Below are 14,574 nucleotides of genomic sequence, written 5' to 3'. Positions count from 1 at the left end.
GTGATAAATAGCAGACAGAACAATAAAATGAATTCATGCTGTCAGCCGTTATAGCAAAGTCAATGGTCTGTTCGTTGTAAGTACCGGGACTCCCGGGTTTAAGAAAGAAGCTAAAACTAATGCGTCAGGCCTATGGAGGGAATAGACTCCGCCTTCTTTTCAGGGAAACGCCGGATGAATTTTCCAACGCATCCAAAAGTTAAAATTGAAAGAACGCATTGCGTCGAGCCACGCCATTGGCTGGGAGAACCCGTCCTAACGTTTTCAATAGGCCGCCATGTTAGGAAGCCAACCCCCTCTTTCATTCGGTTAAAAAAGGGAGGATACACCTCCAACAAGGCTGTTTTAACATTACTAATCTTTGCTGAACGCTTGAGTCTGAACCGATACACCTCCACAGCCAGTTTCGGAAATCGCATTTCACTTTTTTTTAGCCAGTCTTTTAACAATGGCGACCGCGGCTGCGACTCCGACCGGCCAGAGAGCCACGTGCCGCGGCAGCAGCAGCAGCACGCCGCTGAGCCCCACCAGGATCACAAGACTGCAGGAGAAACAGCAGCTCCGGGACCTCAACGACCGCCTGGCCGTGTACATAGACAAAGTTCGCAGCTTGGAGTCAGAAAACCACATCCTCCACCTGCAGATCAGCGAGAGGGAGGAGGTCCGGAGCCGGGAGCTGACCGGGCTGAAGGCGCTGTACGAGGCGGAGCTCGCCGACGCCAGGAGGTGCTTGGATGACTCCTCCAAGGAGCGGGCCTGGCTGCAGATCGAGCTGGGAAAGATCAAATCCGACCATGAGCAGCTGCTACAGAAGTAAGCCTGGCGTTTTAATCTGCCTACAGGAGTCCAACATCACCAGCTGAAGAACGAGAAGCTTGTTTGGATTTTCCAGACATTTTTTCGGACGTGATTGAAACCAACGCTTTGCTTTTTAATTTAGGGATGTTTTCACAAAGAGGATAAAATCCTGCAGGAAATTTGACCTTTTTTTTCTTGCTAAAAACCTGGTTAAATAATGTGATAAATTTAGATGTGACAGTCAGGGCCGGATTAAAAGTGCACAGGGCCCTGGGCCCACAGTGTTCCCGGGGCCCCCTTCCCCACCACAACATTGTGAAAATTGTGAATGATACTCTGTGAAACGACATTTCTATCATCTCTCAGCTAATGGTGCCAATAGCAATACATTAGACACTCCGTGCGTTTACTTGGGAGTTTTAATTCCTGTTTAATTCCGAATAAAAGTTAATTCTGCTTTAAACTGATGGAAAAACGACCATGTAAACACTTAATTCCTAATGCAAATTTCTATTTGGAATTGAATTTAATTCCTATGTAAGTTGCTTTTTTATTCGCGTTTTAATTCCGAACTATTTAATTCCTCTGTCATGTAAACCTTCGTTCCACTCTAAATTAATTTCGGTCGTTCTGAGCATGCTCGTTACTTATTATGTAGTTTTTCCAAGTTACGACTGAAAAGACGAGAAGCTATGACTGAAAAGACGAGAAGCAGGGAGCCAACTTTGTTCTTTTTCGGTATACGTCATACGTCACGTGCACCCTCTGTCCAATCAGAACCCTTCCCAACCTGCCGCTCTAAAGAGGAATTAAGTCAGGACGTGTTTCATGTAAACGTTCATTCGGAATTATTGTTTTCATGTAAACTCGTAGGAGAATTAAGTTAATTTCAAATTATTTAGTTCCAAATGATTAATTCCGAATTTTAAAAAAACGTGTAACTTTACCCACTGTGGTGTAACTATTTATGTACATTTTGTTTCATGTCCAAACTGCTGGTGTTTGCCCTAAAAGGGACAAACATAGGGCCCAAATGGGCCTGTGCCCATAATGCCCATAGGATAATCCGGCCTTGGTGACATACAGCTACACGCCCACCATGACAGGCTGTTAGCATGCCTGAAACTGGAACTAAAAGCAAAAATCTCTGAGATTCACTCATAATATAACAAAGATTTAATTTAGACATTGTAATATTGCTAAAACGCCACATGGTGGTGCTTTAGTGTTGAAAGATGAGTTTTTCAGATTGTAGTTTCTGAAATAAAGCACTGAATTTTCCCAGACGAGGACATAGTTTTCAGTCCATGTCATATTTAACAAACAAAGGCTCCTATCAGCATGAACTGCTGCGATTGTGCTGCAGAACATAAGTTCCTTTAGGAGACATGTGGTGCCAAGTGTTGCAGTGTGAGGAGACAGGTGTGGAGCAGATGAACAGAAGACTGTATGTAGTCTGACAACATGTGTTTACAGCTCAAACTGGCTTTTTTTTTTTTTTTTTATTATTCTAAACATAAAACCCCAATGATTTTTTTTAAATCTAAAAGTGCATGCAGAAGCTGAATATTTTTAACCCCAGTAAGCCTGCAGATGGGATGTTTTCAGCCTCAGCTGTCTAAAATGATGTAAAATGAATGTATGAATAGATAAAGAAGCATAAAGAGCAACCAGAAGTTTGTAAAAATAACACATAGATCAGCAGTGACAAGCCTTTTCTCATCTGCACATCATTCTCTCACGTCTGAAACACACACACTGTTTCCATGTTTCCACACGTCTTCCTGCTACTATCTACTATCTACCTGCTATCCTCACTGCAGCACCTCCACCACAGCTGCATCCCAAACGTCTTCCTGGCTTTATTCCAGCCATAGAGGATCATTATTTTCCTGCTTTTCTCATCACCTGTTGATCTTTGGCTGCTCCTGATTGGACGTTACCGTCAGTTTAAGCTCTCTGATTGGTGGAAAGTCTGACAAAGTGTCTTCATCATCATGTCCAGGTGGAAATAGAGGTCTCTTAGCAACATGGTAGTGATGGTGATCTTTTTTATGATGAAATTGTAATAAATAATGATGTTGTTATGGATCACTCGAAGGTTTACCACATAGTCTGAGCACATTTGGTGGTTGGATTGTAAACCTGCTGGATGGGATCTAAATCTCTGAAAAACCGCATACATTAATTATAGATTTGAGCCTTACAATCTGACAATTGAGTCTATCTAGAAAATATGGTATCTGCATACTGATTCAGCTTCTACATTTACATCTATATTTACAGATTAGATTTTACGCTTGATTCCACATCATCCCTAAACGTCTCCATGTTTCCTCCTGCCAGCTACAACAAGAGAGACTCGGAGGCTGCAGGAGCTCAGGCCCGACTGAAAGACCTGGAAGCTCAGCTGAACTCTAAAGAAGCCGTGTTGGCAACTGTGCTGTCGGAGAAGAAGGGCCTGGAAGCCATGCTGGCTGATCTGAACCAGCAGCTTCAGGAGGTGAAACTTTCGCTGTAACGGGAAAATATTGTGATTTTTCCCTTCTGGATGGACTCTGAGTCTCACAGCTTGTTGTTTTGTCATGCCAGCTGGATACAAGCCTGGCTCAGGTTAAGAAGCACCTTGCAGACGAGATGCTGATGCGAGTTGATCTGGAAAACCGCTGCCAGAGTCTGACGGAAGAAAAAGACTTCCGTAAGAGCATGCACGAAGAGGTGAGGACCTCCGAGTCCAGACCCGCGGTTCTGCTCAGCTTGTCTGGCTTCTCATGTTGCCGGGTTATCGCTGACGCAGCTTCTTCTGAGTTTGTTGGAACAGCAGCAGGAATGTGATAAAAGTCTGAGTGATGATGCCGTTTTCTGCAGGAAGTGAAGGAGGCCCGACAGCGGTACGAAACCCGGCTGGTGGAGGTGGATTCTGGCCGCAAGGAGGAGTATGAATACAAACTGACCCAGGCTCTGGCCGACATGAGGGCTCAGAACGAGGAGCAGATCAAGATCTATAAAGACAACATGGAGAGCACCTATAAAACCAAAGTATGACACCCCCCCCCCCCCCCCCCCCCCAAACACAATGCAACAAAGAATGATGGAGAGAAATGTTAAAAGATTTGTTAATCTCATCAACTGGGGTGTAAATAGAGATGTTACAGTCCACGTCGTCATGGCGATAATCCAGAGTGTATTGATAAAATGATCTTCATCACCTGGACTGAAAGAAAGCCAGAGATCTGGTCCTACATACGCTGTTAGGTTGTGATGCTACATGCTAAAACTCCTCAAGTCTTTTATGTTTTACTCCAACAGTTTTAATTAAATGGAGCGTTTTTCTTTGATCCTTCAGCACATTAATAATAACTAAAGCTCGGGTCAGGTTGTTTGACTGTTTGTAGCAACGGCATCATTGTTATGATTCCTGTCAGGGACGGGCTGAAGTCCTCCCACACGGCGAGCAGCAGCTGTTCGGTGTAAAACCGAGAAGGGCCTTCATGTGACAACTGTTGACTAACTTCCTGTATGGCAGGAAGTGGTGAATGCTGTGCAGTTCCTCTTTCAGAGTGTGAAGAAGAGGCTGAGCTGATGTTGCTGAGTCTCCAACCATCTTTTTGTCTCCAGCTAGAAGACCTGCATCGTTTATCTGAGATGAACGGAGCGTCCGCCAGCATGGCCCGGGAGGAGCTCAGAGAGTCCAGTCTGAGGATGGAGAGCCTGATGGCGCAGCTGGCAGCGCTGCAGAAGGAGGTACGTCGACTCTGTGGACACAGTCTGGACTGGTTTGTCCAGCACTGGTTACAGGAGTTCACCGACCCACGACTTGGTAGTGATCTGGATCCAGGATGCTGATGATGGACTGATGCTGATGTCAGACTGTGTTGTTGATGCTCCTGACAGATTTTATTTATTTATTTTTATCCGTCAATGCATGAAAGTTGGGAGAGATCTGGAGCTCAACCAGTTCTACAAACCATTTAAACATGAAACCAGTTTCATTAAAATGCAACAAAACCAAACATAATGTATCTTAATATCTATCAGAGGAGGAACTACTGCGACCTGCTCAGCAAGGAGCTTAATATCCAGTAAGTCTACTGACCTGGTACATGGATGTGCTGAGAGGCTGGAGGCACAGACCGAGTACCCTCATAAACACACTGAAATGGAACATGGAAGTTGTACTACACACTAGGTCTGGGCGATTAATCGGATTTTAATCTCAGTACAATCTGGGTTTCCATCGATGATAAAAGTAAAAGGGTGTGATTATTTTTCTCTCTGCAGTTTCCTCTCCTGCTGTCTTCAGCTGCTAATCGAGCGTCTCTGGCGTTGCAGCGCTGTGCTGTAAACTCCTCCCACAGCCGCTTTGCTTTCATTCAGACACTGTTGCCAACTTGGAGACTTTCTCGCTAAATCTGGAGACTTTTTTGTTAAAAGCGACAAATCTAGCAGCTTTTACTGGAGTTATTAGAGACTTTTCTGGTGTTGTGGCGACTGACTTGAAGGCACATATTGTTCTGCAGTTACTGTAAGGAAGGAGCAGTGGGAGCCTCTCCCGTCCTAAAGCACTCCCAGGCGGCCAGTCTCAGTCGGCTCCGGCTGCAGGTCAATGTAGAATAACTGCAGTAGGTTGTGGAAGTTCACCTAAACATAGTTTATACCATTGTCAGTGACAACTGGCTGCATTATTTTCCTATACATAGTTCCGCCAGTTAAACACTGTAATATGCCTCCGTTATGGGGCGTTACCATAGCAACGTGTTAATCTTTTAACAGGTGAATGAGAGAAACTTGCTGTAGCCTGATAGCGGTTGTTTGGCATAAGAACCACATCCAGGCCAACATGAAATATTTTGCATAAGTTATTATATTTAGCAAATGTAAAAATTAAATACAATTTGTTATAAAATGTTTCCTGAGTGGGACCATGGTATAGGTGGATTAAACAACTCGTAACCGTGCATTAGACGGTTATAATGCATGGCGCGGAGTCTAGAACATCATGACGTGCAGCGTTGTTTAATCCTGACTTATATTTATCTATTCAGTTTACATCCGTATTTGCACTTTGTCAAAACAAAGCTTCATGTTGTTTGTTTTCTAAAATATGTGGAATCCTAAAAACATTGTTAAAAAGCCACGTTTTAATGTTAAATAAATTCATGTTAAAGATGATGGATATTTGTGTTAAATATTCAAGATCTTAATTTCAGTCAAAATACTCCTGGTGATCATTTTTGCCATAATTGAGCAGCCCTAGTGCAGCAGCGAAGAGGAACTGCTGACCTGGAGACTGCACTACAGCTGGCAGATGTAGATGTGCAGCTTGGCAAACATGGAAGCGTTTTTTTTATATTTGTACAGAAGTGTGAAAGGACGGTATGTTCCTTGTATCTGGAAATGCAGAACAATGCTTTTAGTTTCTCTGCTGTTTGTAGGAATTTTGTATTATTTGTATATGATTAGTAGGAATAACGGCTCACGTACAGATGTCAGAGGAGCTGAACTGTCTACTTCTTAGTTTTCTGCTTCAGTTTTCTGTCACTTAATTATAATAGATGTGACTCTAACAACTCACCGTTCAATTCGATTCTGATTTTTGGGATGACTAATCGATTCAGAATCAAATCTCAATTCAAACAGATTTTTGATTTATAATTATGACACTTCAGTAACAAAAGGTGCTAATTTCCCAGGTAACTTCATTCCGCTATGAAATAGAACTGAGAAATTATTCGGGCCAATTTGATTTGAATTGCGATGTCTACTAAACTTTATTTGCTCATCATTTTTCTTGATTTCAATGAGGAAAAAACAACCCAGCAGCCAGAGCATCATTCTGCTGCTGTAATGTCCAGAAGACAAGTAAAAAAATCAATAAAAATAGTAAAAATGGCAATTTTTATAGTGGATTAATTTTATTTATTTGAAGGAAAAAAGATTTTTTTTTATAACAAAGATTGATTTTTAAAATTGTAAATCCACAAAATCCCCTTACTAGATTTTTTTGTATTGGATTCCCCGTCCTTATGAATCATAAATAAATCCGTGCAGATTAAATCAACATTAATTGTACGTAGTGTGCCGGTCCTCTGTCAATAAAGACATGAATCCTGGGAGATCTGGGGAATATCGAACTGGATGGCAGCTTCCAGAGTCAGCAAGCTGGCTCTGTTTGATCCTGCTCATCACCATGGCAACTGATGATGGACTCAACGCTTCATCTTGGTGACATATTGTTTATTTTGCATTGAAAGACACTTTGCTGCTGAGTGATGGAACGATGTCGGGTCACATTACTGTAAAGACTGGAAGGAAAATGCAGAAATGTTCATCTGAGCTTTTAATCTGGTTCCTCAGACCTTCAGCGACATTACAAGTCTCGTCTTTACCGACACCAGCTGGGCTTCAGGTGTTTCCAGTTTAACTCTAGATCCGCTGTGTCAGGTCTTCAGCTGGACCCGTGCTTCTTTACGGCAGCAGGGGACATGACCTCAGCTTCCTGACAAGAAGAGGAAGTTGTAGTTTGTATAAATTAGTTTGAGCGTTTGATGAAGAGCAGGAGGCAAAACACAGCGCTTCAGTCAGATTCTTCTTCATGAAACACTAAAAACTAGAAAAACCCCGCAGTTTTAAAAAGTTCCTGGATCCAAACGGGGATCTGGATCACCTCCAAGATTAAATCAGTTCTTCCTTTTCACATTTCCAACAAGTCCTAAAAGTTTCATGGAAACCGTCCAGAACTTTTTTGGTCATCTTGAACACAAACAAACAAACAGATAAACGCTGGTAAAATAACAGCAGTAGTAAAGACAAGCCAGTTCATTTTCACCACTCTGCTGGTACCATAGACTGTATAGGAAAGATGGAGACTACAGCAGTAAAAAAGAAGCCTGTGTGGAAGTGCATAAAACTGCAGTTCCCCTTTCATCCACCAGGGGCTGCAAAACAGAGCAAATCCCCATAGACTCCCATGTTAAAAAGGCCAACTTCACAGCAGAAATAAACATGTTTACTGCAGAACTAAACATGTTTACAGCCTGGTTTAGGTTTAATAGGTCAGGTTTACCTTCATGACAACTGTGGGGGGAGTGAATTTTTTTCTAACTCACCCATTTAAAAGTAATTTAATCTCGAAATTCTGCATATTTAGGGGCGTGTCCTTTTGATTTACAGGTACCCGATCTCCCGCTTAAAGTAAGAAGAACGTAGAACAACCGCAGTTTTTAGCTGGTTAGCAACGTGACTTAGCTTTAGCCCGCTTACCCCCGTTAGCTGGTTAGCTCCTGCTATCTCTGGGTTAGCTCGGTTAGCTCTTAGCTACAGGCAGCTTGGAGTTCGCTCGATGTCAATCATCCACCATGACACTCACAGCCCCCCTCTCAGCTCCACCTCTTTGCCCATATTTGTAATTTCCGGGCAAGACGACGCGCATGCCCCTACCAAGATGGTGACGGTAGGAACCGCCCACCGAGCTTCAATTCAGCTCTTCAGAAACCTACGGGTGACGCCTCGGAGGCTCTGCCCATCTTTCTATATACAGTCTATGGGCTGGTTTGCGGCGACGCCACAGCGTCAACACTTTGTGAAATATCTCAGGAACCACACAAGACTTAATGGGGAAAACTGCGATCACAAGAACACTGGGTGATCTGTCGTTAGCGAGGGACGATTTTAGCTTTTCGAGAAGGTTTTAAATTCTGCTGTTAAGTGCAGGAATTCTTTCCAGGAACTTTTCTTGAATTCCAGCGCGCTACATTCATGATTTGTTACATTTTGTGATTAAAAATATGTAAATTATGTTAGCGGACCTCCATATTGAAGCTCGATAAACTGTGATGACTTCCTGTTGGTCTCTCCACCAATAAGATGCTCAGATTTCTTCTTTTGTTTTTATGATGGTGACGTCCAATCCAAGCCGCCGAAGATCAGCGTTAGTTGGCTATCTTCAAATGTCGAAAACAAAGTAATTAATAAAAAAACAAGTCCTACAAAAACAGGATCACCACCAAAATGAACTCAGTACTTCCTTTTCACATTTCCAACGACTCCTGAAAGTTTCATAAATAACTTTTTGAGTTCTCTTGAACACAAACGTATAAACGAATAAAAACATGACTTCCTCTGCTTGATGGTCAGATGGACAGAAAGATGTGGATTTTTATCGTGAGGCTTTTTTTGTTCCGACAAAAATGACAGCCAAAATAAAGGACGTACATTTCCACAATTCCAAGAGCGTATAATCTGGGTGTGTGCAGAAAGCTGAGACGTGTGACATCACTACAGGCGTGTCAGAAATGACATGCGTGTTACTGTGTCAGAGTAAACTCACCTGGAAGGCAGTAGGACGAAGTGTAGCTGGAGATGTCTGCTGGTACATGTCTGACCTGTTGGTGTTCCTGCAGACCCGTGGATGGCGGGATCGCATCGCTGAGCTGGAAGCGGCGCTGTCTCAGGAGAAGGACGCGAGTCGCCGCCTGCTGGCTGACAAAGACCGGGAGGTGGTGGAGATCCAGGCCAAGATGCAGCAGCAGCTGAACGAGTACGAGCAGCTGCTGGACGTGAAGCTGGCCCTGGACATGGAGATCAACGCCTACCGCAAGCTCCTGGAGGGAGAGGAGGAAAGGTGAGCGGCGGTCCGGTGGCGGCGGCGTTTCTCCCCACACAGCCTCTCATTCATGCTCCCTCCTCCAGACTGAAGCTGTCTCCCAGCCCTTCGTCCCGCGTCACCGTGTCCCGAGCCTCGTCCAGCAGCCGCAGCGTGAGGACCACCCTGGGGAAGAGGAAGCGCGTGGACGTGGAGGAGCAGGAAGCCAGCAGCTCGGTGTCCATCGCTCACTCCGCCTCGGCGACGGGACCCATCTGCATCAGCGAGATCGACACCGACGGGAAGTTCATTTGCCTCCACAACAGCGGCAACGAGGTGAGTTTGAGTCCTCCGGAGCCGGACTGGTTGTCTGCTCGTTGTCTCACGCGGAACGCTCCCTGCAGGACCGGGCCATGGTGGGCTACGAGATGAACAAGACCATCGGCAACGCCACGGCAACCTACAAGTTCACGCCCAAGTACGTCCTGAAGGCCGGCCAGAAAGTCATGGTGAGTTTCCAGGAGACGGAGGTCGTGGTTTGATGGAGATCCTGTCGGCTCACCGTCACGTTTGCTCTGCAGGTCTGGGCCTCCGATGCCGGGGTGAGCTCCAGACCGCCTGCAGACCTGGTCTGGAAGAACCAGTTCTCCTGGGGTCCAGGGGAGGACGTAAGCGTGGTGCTGCTGAACCCTCAGGGAGAGGTCCGGTCCTCACGCTCCTCTTCATCGTATTCCTCCCTGCTGCTTCTACTGGCCTTCTACTCTTCTTCTACTCTTCCTCTATTCTTCCACTCTTTTACACATGGACTCTTCTTCTATTGTTCTTTTACTTTTTAACTCTAATAGTCCTCCATTCTTCTTCTTCTTCTGTCCGTCTTCACCTCAACTTTTCTGTTCATAAACTCTTCCTCTGCTCTTCTTTTATTTCTGAACTCATCGTTTTCTCTTCTTCTGTCCTCATACTCTTCAACTCTTCTTCTAATCTTCTACTTCACTTCTACTTTTTCTGCTCTTCCTCTGCTCATCTTTTTTTCTACTTTTTTTTTAACTTCTACTTTTTTCCTCTGCTTTCTACTCTTCTACTTTTCTTCTACTCTTTCTCTACCCTTCATATATTCTTATTCTTTAAAAGAAAATTCTACTCTTCTTTTTTCTACTTTTTAACCTCTGCGCTTCTACTTTAATTCTACTCTTCTACTCTGCTTTCTCATTTCTTCCACTTTTCTTCTACTCTTTTGAACTATACCCTTTTTTTCTACTTTTCTCCTTCTTCTCTTCTACTTTTGTTTTTTTAGTTTTCTACTTTTCTTTCTCTATTCTTCTACCTTTCCTCTACTCTTTCTCAACCTGTCTTTTTTCTACTTCTACTCCTCCTGTACTCTTCTACTTTTCTTCCTCCGCTCTTCTCTGCATATTTTTCTTCTGTTTCACGTCTTTATAATGTAAATGTGATTAGATGATGATGATGATGATGATGAAGGTTCCTGACGGTGTGTGTCTGACAGGAGGTGGCAAAGAGAACTACGACGTACAAGACGACGACAGAGGAGGAGCAGGAAGAGGAGGATGAAGACGTTGAGGAGGAGCTGCTCCAGCAGGAGGTGAGACCCGTCTGGACCGCCTCCTACCGGGTCCGACTCTCTGATTGGTCCTCGTGGTGATGATGGCAGCAGGCGTTTAGACATCATGTGATTGGCTGATAAGGTGGACTGTGAGGGTTTTACATGAGAGCTGATCAGACTCTAACTGAAGTTGTTACCATAGCGATGCACATCGCTGACAGGCCAGTCATGTGACGTAAAGATCTGATGAATCTCCGTGGGATCAGATCCGGTGGAGCAGGAACTACTCTGCCATCTAGTGGAGGAAGATCCAGTCTGCAGGACTCGGTTTGTTCTTCAGGTGTTTTACCGTTTGTCCTCAGAGGAAGCTCCAACTCCGTAGATGATCCAGACCAGGACTTCCTAAAGTCTGTCATGGAGGACCGCGGTCCTGCAGGTTCTCCATGTATCCCTGCTCCAACATTACATGGATCCAACAGCCTATGAAATTCTGCACAGGGAAGGATCAGTTTCAGTCAGGTGTGTTGGAGCAGAGAGACATGGAAAACCTGCAGGACTCTGGTCCTCATGGACCGGAGCTGGACACCTGAAGCATTTCCCCCCTCAGCTGCTGGGCTGGATACTGGGAGTAATGGTGGGGGCTGGGTACTGGGCAGGATACTGGGACTGATGCAGCGGACTGTACTGGGAGTAATGGTGGGGGCTGGGTACTGGGCAGGATACTGGGACTGATGCAGCGGACTGTACTGGGAGTAATGGTGGGGGCTGGGTACTGGGCAGGATACTGGGACTGATGCAGAGGACTGTACTGGGAGTAATGGTGGGTACTGGGCAGGATACTGGGACTGATGCAGACGACGGTACTGGGAGTAATGGTGGGGGCTGGGTACTGGGCAGGATACTGGGACTGATGCAGACGACGGTACTGGGAGTAATGGTGGGGGCTGGGTACTGGGCAGGATACTGGGACTGATGCAGAGGACTGTACTGGGAGTAATGGTGGGGGCTGGGTACTGGGCAGGATACTGGGACTGATGCAGACGACGGTACTGGGAGTGATGGGGGCTGGGTACTGGGCAGGATACTGGGACTGATGCAGACGACGGTACTGGGAGTAATGGTGGGGGGTGGGTACTGGGCAGGATACTGGGACTGATGCAGAGGACTGTACTGGGAGTAATGGTGGGGGCTGGGTACTGGGCAGGATACTGGGACTGATGCAGAGGATGGTACTGGGAGTGATGGTGGGGGCTGGGTACTGGGCAGGATACTGGGACTGATGCAGAGGACAGTACTGGGAGTAATGGTGGGGGCTGGGTACTGGGCAGGATACTGGGACTGATGCAGAGGACTGTACTGGGGGTGATTGTGGGGGCTGGGTACTGGGCAGGATACTGGGACTGATGCAGAGGACTGTACTGGGGGTGATTGTGGGGGCTGGGTACTGGGCAGGAAACTGGGACTGATGCAGAGGACGGTACTGGGAGTAATGGTGGGGGCTGGGTACTGGGACTGATGCAGAGGACAGTACTGGGAGTGATGGTGGGGGCTGGGTACTGGGCAGGATACTGGGACTGATGCAGACGACGGTACTGGGAGTGATGGGGGCTGGGTACTGGGCAGGATACTGGGACTGATGCAGAGGATGGTACTGGGAGTGATGGGGGCTGGGTACTGGGCAGGATACTGGGACTGATGCAGACGACAGTACTGGGAGTGATGGTGGGGGCTGGGTACTGGGCAGGATACTGGGACTGATGCAGACGACAGTACTGGGAGTGATGGTGGGGGCTGGGTACTGGGCAGGATACTGGGACTGATGCAGAGGATGGTACTGGGAGTGATGGTGGGGGCTGGGTACTGGGCAGGATACTGGGACTGATGCAGAGGACAGTACTGGGAGTGATGGTGGGGGCTGGGTACTGGGCAGGATACTGGGACTGATGCAGAGGACGGTACTGGGAGTGATGGGGGCTGGGTACTGGGCAGGATACTGGGACTGATGCAGAGGATAGTACTGGGAGTAATGGTGGGGGCTGGGTACTGGGCAGGATACTGGGACTGATGCAGAGGACGGTACTGGGAGTGATGGGGGCTGGGTACTGGGCAGGATACTGGGACTGATGCAGAGGACGGTACTGGGAGTGATGGGGGCTGGGTACTGGGCAGGATACTGGGACTGATGCAGAGGACGGTACTGGGAGTGATGGGGGCTGGGTACTGGGCAGGATACTGGGACTGATGCAGACGACGGTACTGGGAGTGATGGTGTGTCGGTACGGTGAACGAGGGAGTTTGAGAAAAGTTCAGGAACATGGAGGATTTATTTTCACATCATTCTGAATCGTTTGTTTGATAAATAACAAACTTCTTCACTTTATCAGTTTTATTAGGATGAGTTTAAGCTTGTTGGTGACTGGGTGAACTGGTTTCCAGTCAGGTAAATGTGTGTTGTTCCTGCAGGGAGCCCCTCGTGCTGCCAAGCACGGCTGCTTCATCATGTGACCTGCCTGCCGCCGCGACCTCTGAGCCCCGCCACTCTGCTGCCAACAACTAAAGGACTATTTTTCTATCTTTTCTAGTTGATCTCTGAGAAACGTTTGTTTTTATTTTATTTCTTTGTCATGAAAGCAGCTTTTAGTGAATATTTTCATCAGAAAAACCAAAATGTGTTTATTAAAGAAACTTTTTTTGGTCCTGAAGTGAAACAAGAGTCTTAAAATGACTTAAAATGTCATTTTTTAACTTTAATTTTCCACACTTGGTTTGATACTATTAATATAATAATTATTCTGTTATTATTGATGCTACATTTTAGGCCTTTGCTGAAGCAGGAGAAAGCAGTGTTACTTAGTTTAGGTCCGAGCTAGTTTAAATGCTCCTGATGATGAAGATAGATGACTTCCAGAAGAAGCCATGGTTGTGATTGGACCGGGTCGCTTCGGTGACCGGCAGCCATCAGACCTGAAACACTACACAGAAACTGAAGTGCTGATTGTATTAACGTTTGATATTTGAAGTGTTTTGAAGTACGATGTGTTGGTATTACTATGCATGCTTTAGCTATCTGTAACCGTCATAGTTGAATAAATGTTTTCTTGTACTCGACTGTCTTTATTTAAATCTGCATTAAATAGTTTTTTCACCATTTAAACCATTTTTTTCCTCATGTTTACGATCAGTTTTAACGACAATCAGTATTTTGGGATTTGTCTCCCTCTGGTGGTGAAAAGATAGAACATACAAACTGAAGGGTTTTTTTTTTCTTTAGGAGGATTTAATAAAGTTTGAATAAAATGTTTTAATTGTTAAACTTTTATGCAAACGGTCCTGAAAGCAACATTTATGCAGAATGTTGTCTCAACACATCCAGCCTGGAAGCAGATGGTCTCCAGCAGCAGAAGACCACAGCGGGTTCCCTCCTGTCAGTAAGAACAGGAAACTGAGGCTACAATTCACACAGACTCACCAGAACTGGACAATAGAAGATGGAGAAACGTTGCTGGTCTGATGAGTCTCCAGTTCAGCTCCACATTCACATGGTAGGATCAGAATCTGCTGGAAACATCATGACAACATGGATCCATCCTGCCGTCAGGATCAACGCTTCAGGCTGCTGCTGGTGGAATGG

General features: G+C 45.6%; 1 protein-coding gene across 1 annotated transcript; it reads left to right on the top strand.

The window, feature by feature from the left end:
• Positions 1-328: 328 nt before the first annotated feature.
• lmnb1 (lamin B1) lies at positions 329-14,091 on the top strand. Its single transcript, XM_079256871.1, has 11 exons — positions 329-813; positions 3,145-3,301; positions 3,391-3,516; positions 3,667-3,837; positions 4,417-4,542; positions 9,201-9,421; positions 9,490-9,718; positions 9,787-9,891; positions 9,964-10,083; positions 10,887-10,982; positions 13,407-14,091. The coding sequence occupies exons 1-11, from the start codon at positions 449-451 to the stop codon at positions 13,446-13,448; spliced, it is 1,758 nt and encodes a 585-aa protein (XP_079112997.1). The 5' UTR covers positions 329-448; the 3' UTR covers positions 13,449-14,091.
• The last annotated feature ends 483 nt before the right edge of the window (positions 14,092-14,574 follow it).

The sequence above is a fragment of the Telmatherina bonti genome, assembly GCF_933228915.1.
Source record: "Telmatherina bonti genome assembly, chromosome: 17".
In the NCBI taxonomy this organism is placed as follows: Eukaryota; Metazoa; Chordata; class Actinopteri; order Atheriniformes; family Telmatherinidae; genus Telmatherina; species Telmatherina bonti.
This window is presented reverse-complemented; position numbering and strand designations above follow the sequence as displayed.

Coding starts and splice junctions, on each gene's coding strand:
- lmnb1 (XM_079256871.1), top strand. CDS start 449: ATGGCGACCGCGGCTGCGACTCCGACCGGCCAGAGAGCCACGTGCCGC. Junction 814..3,144: donor CATGAGCAGCTGCTACAGAA/GTAAGCCTGGCG, acceptor TCCTCCTGCCAG/CTACAACAAGAGAGACTCGG. Junction 9,719..9,786: donor TCCACAACAGCGGCAACGAG/GTGAGTTTGAGT, acceptor CGCTCCCTGCAG/GACCGGGCCATGGTGGGCTA.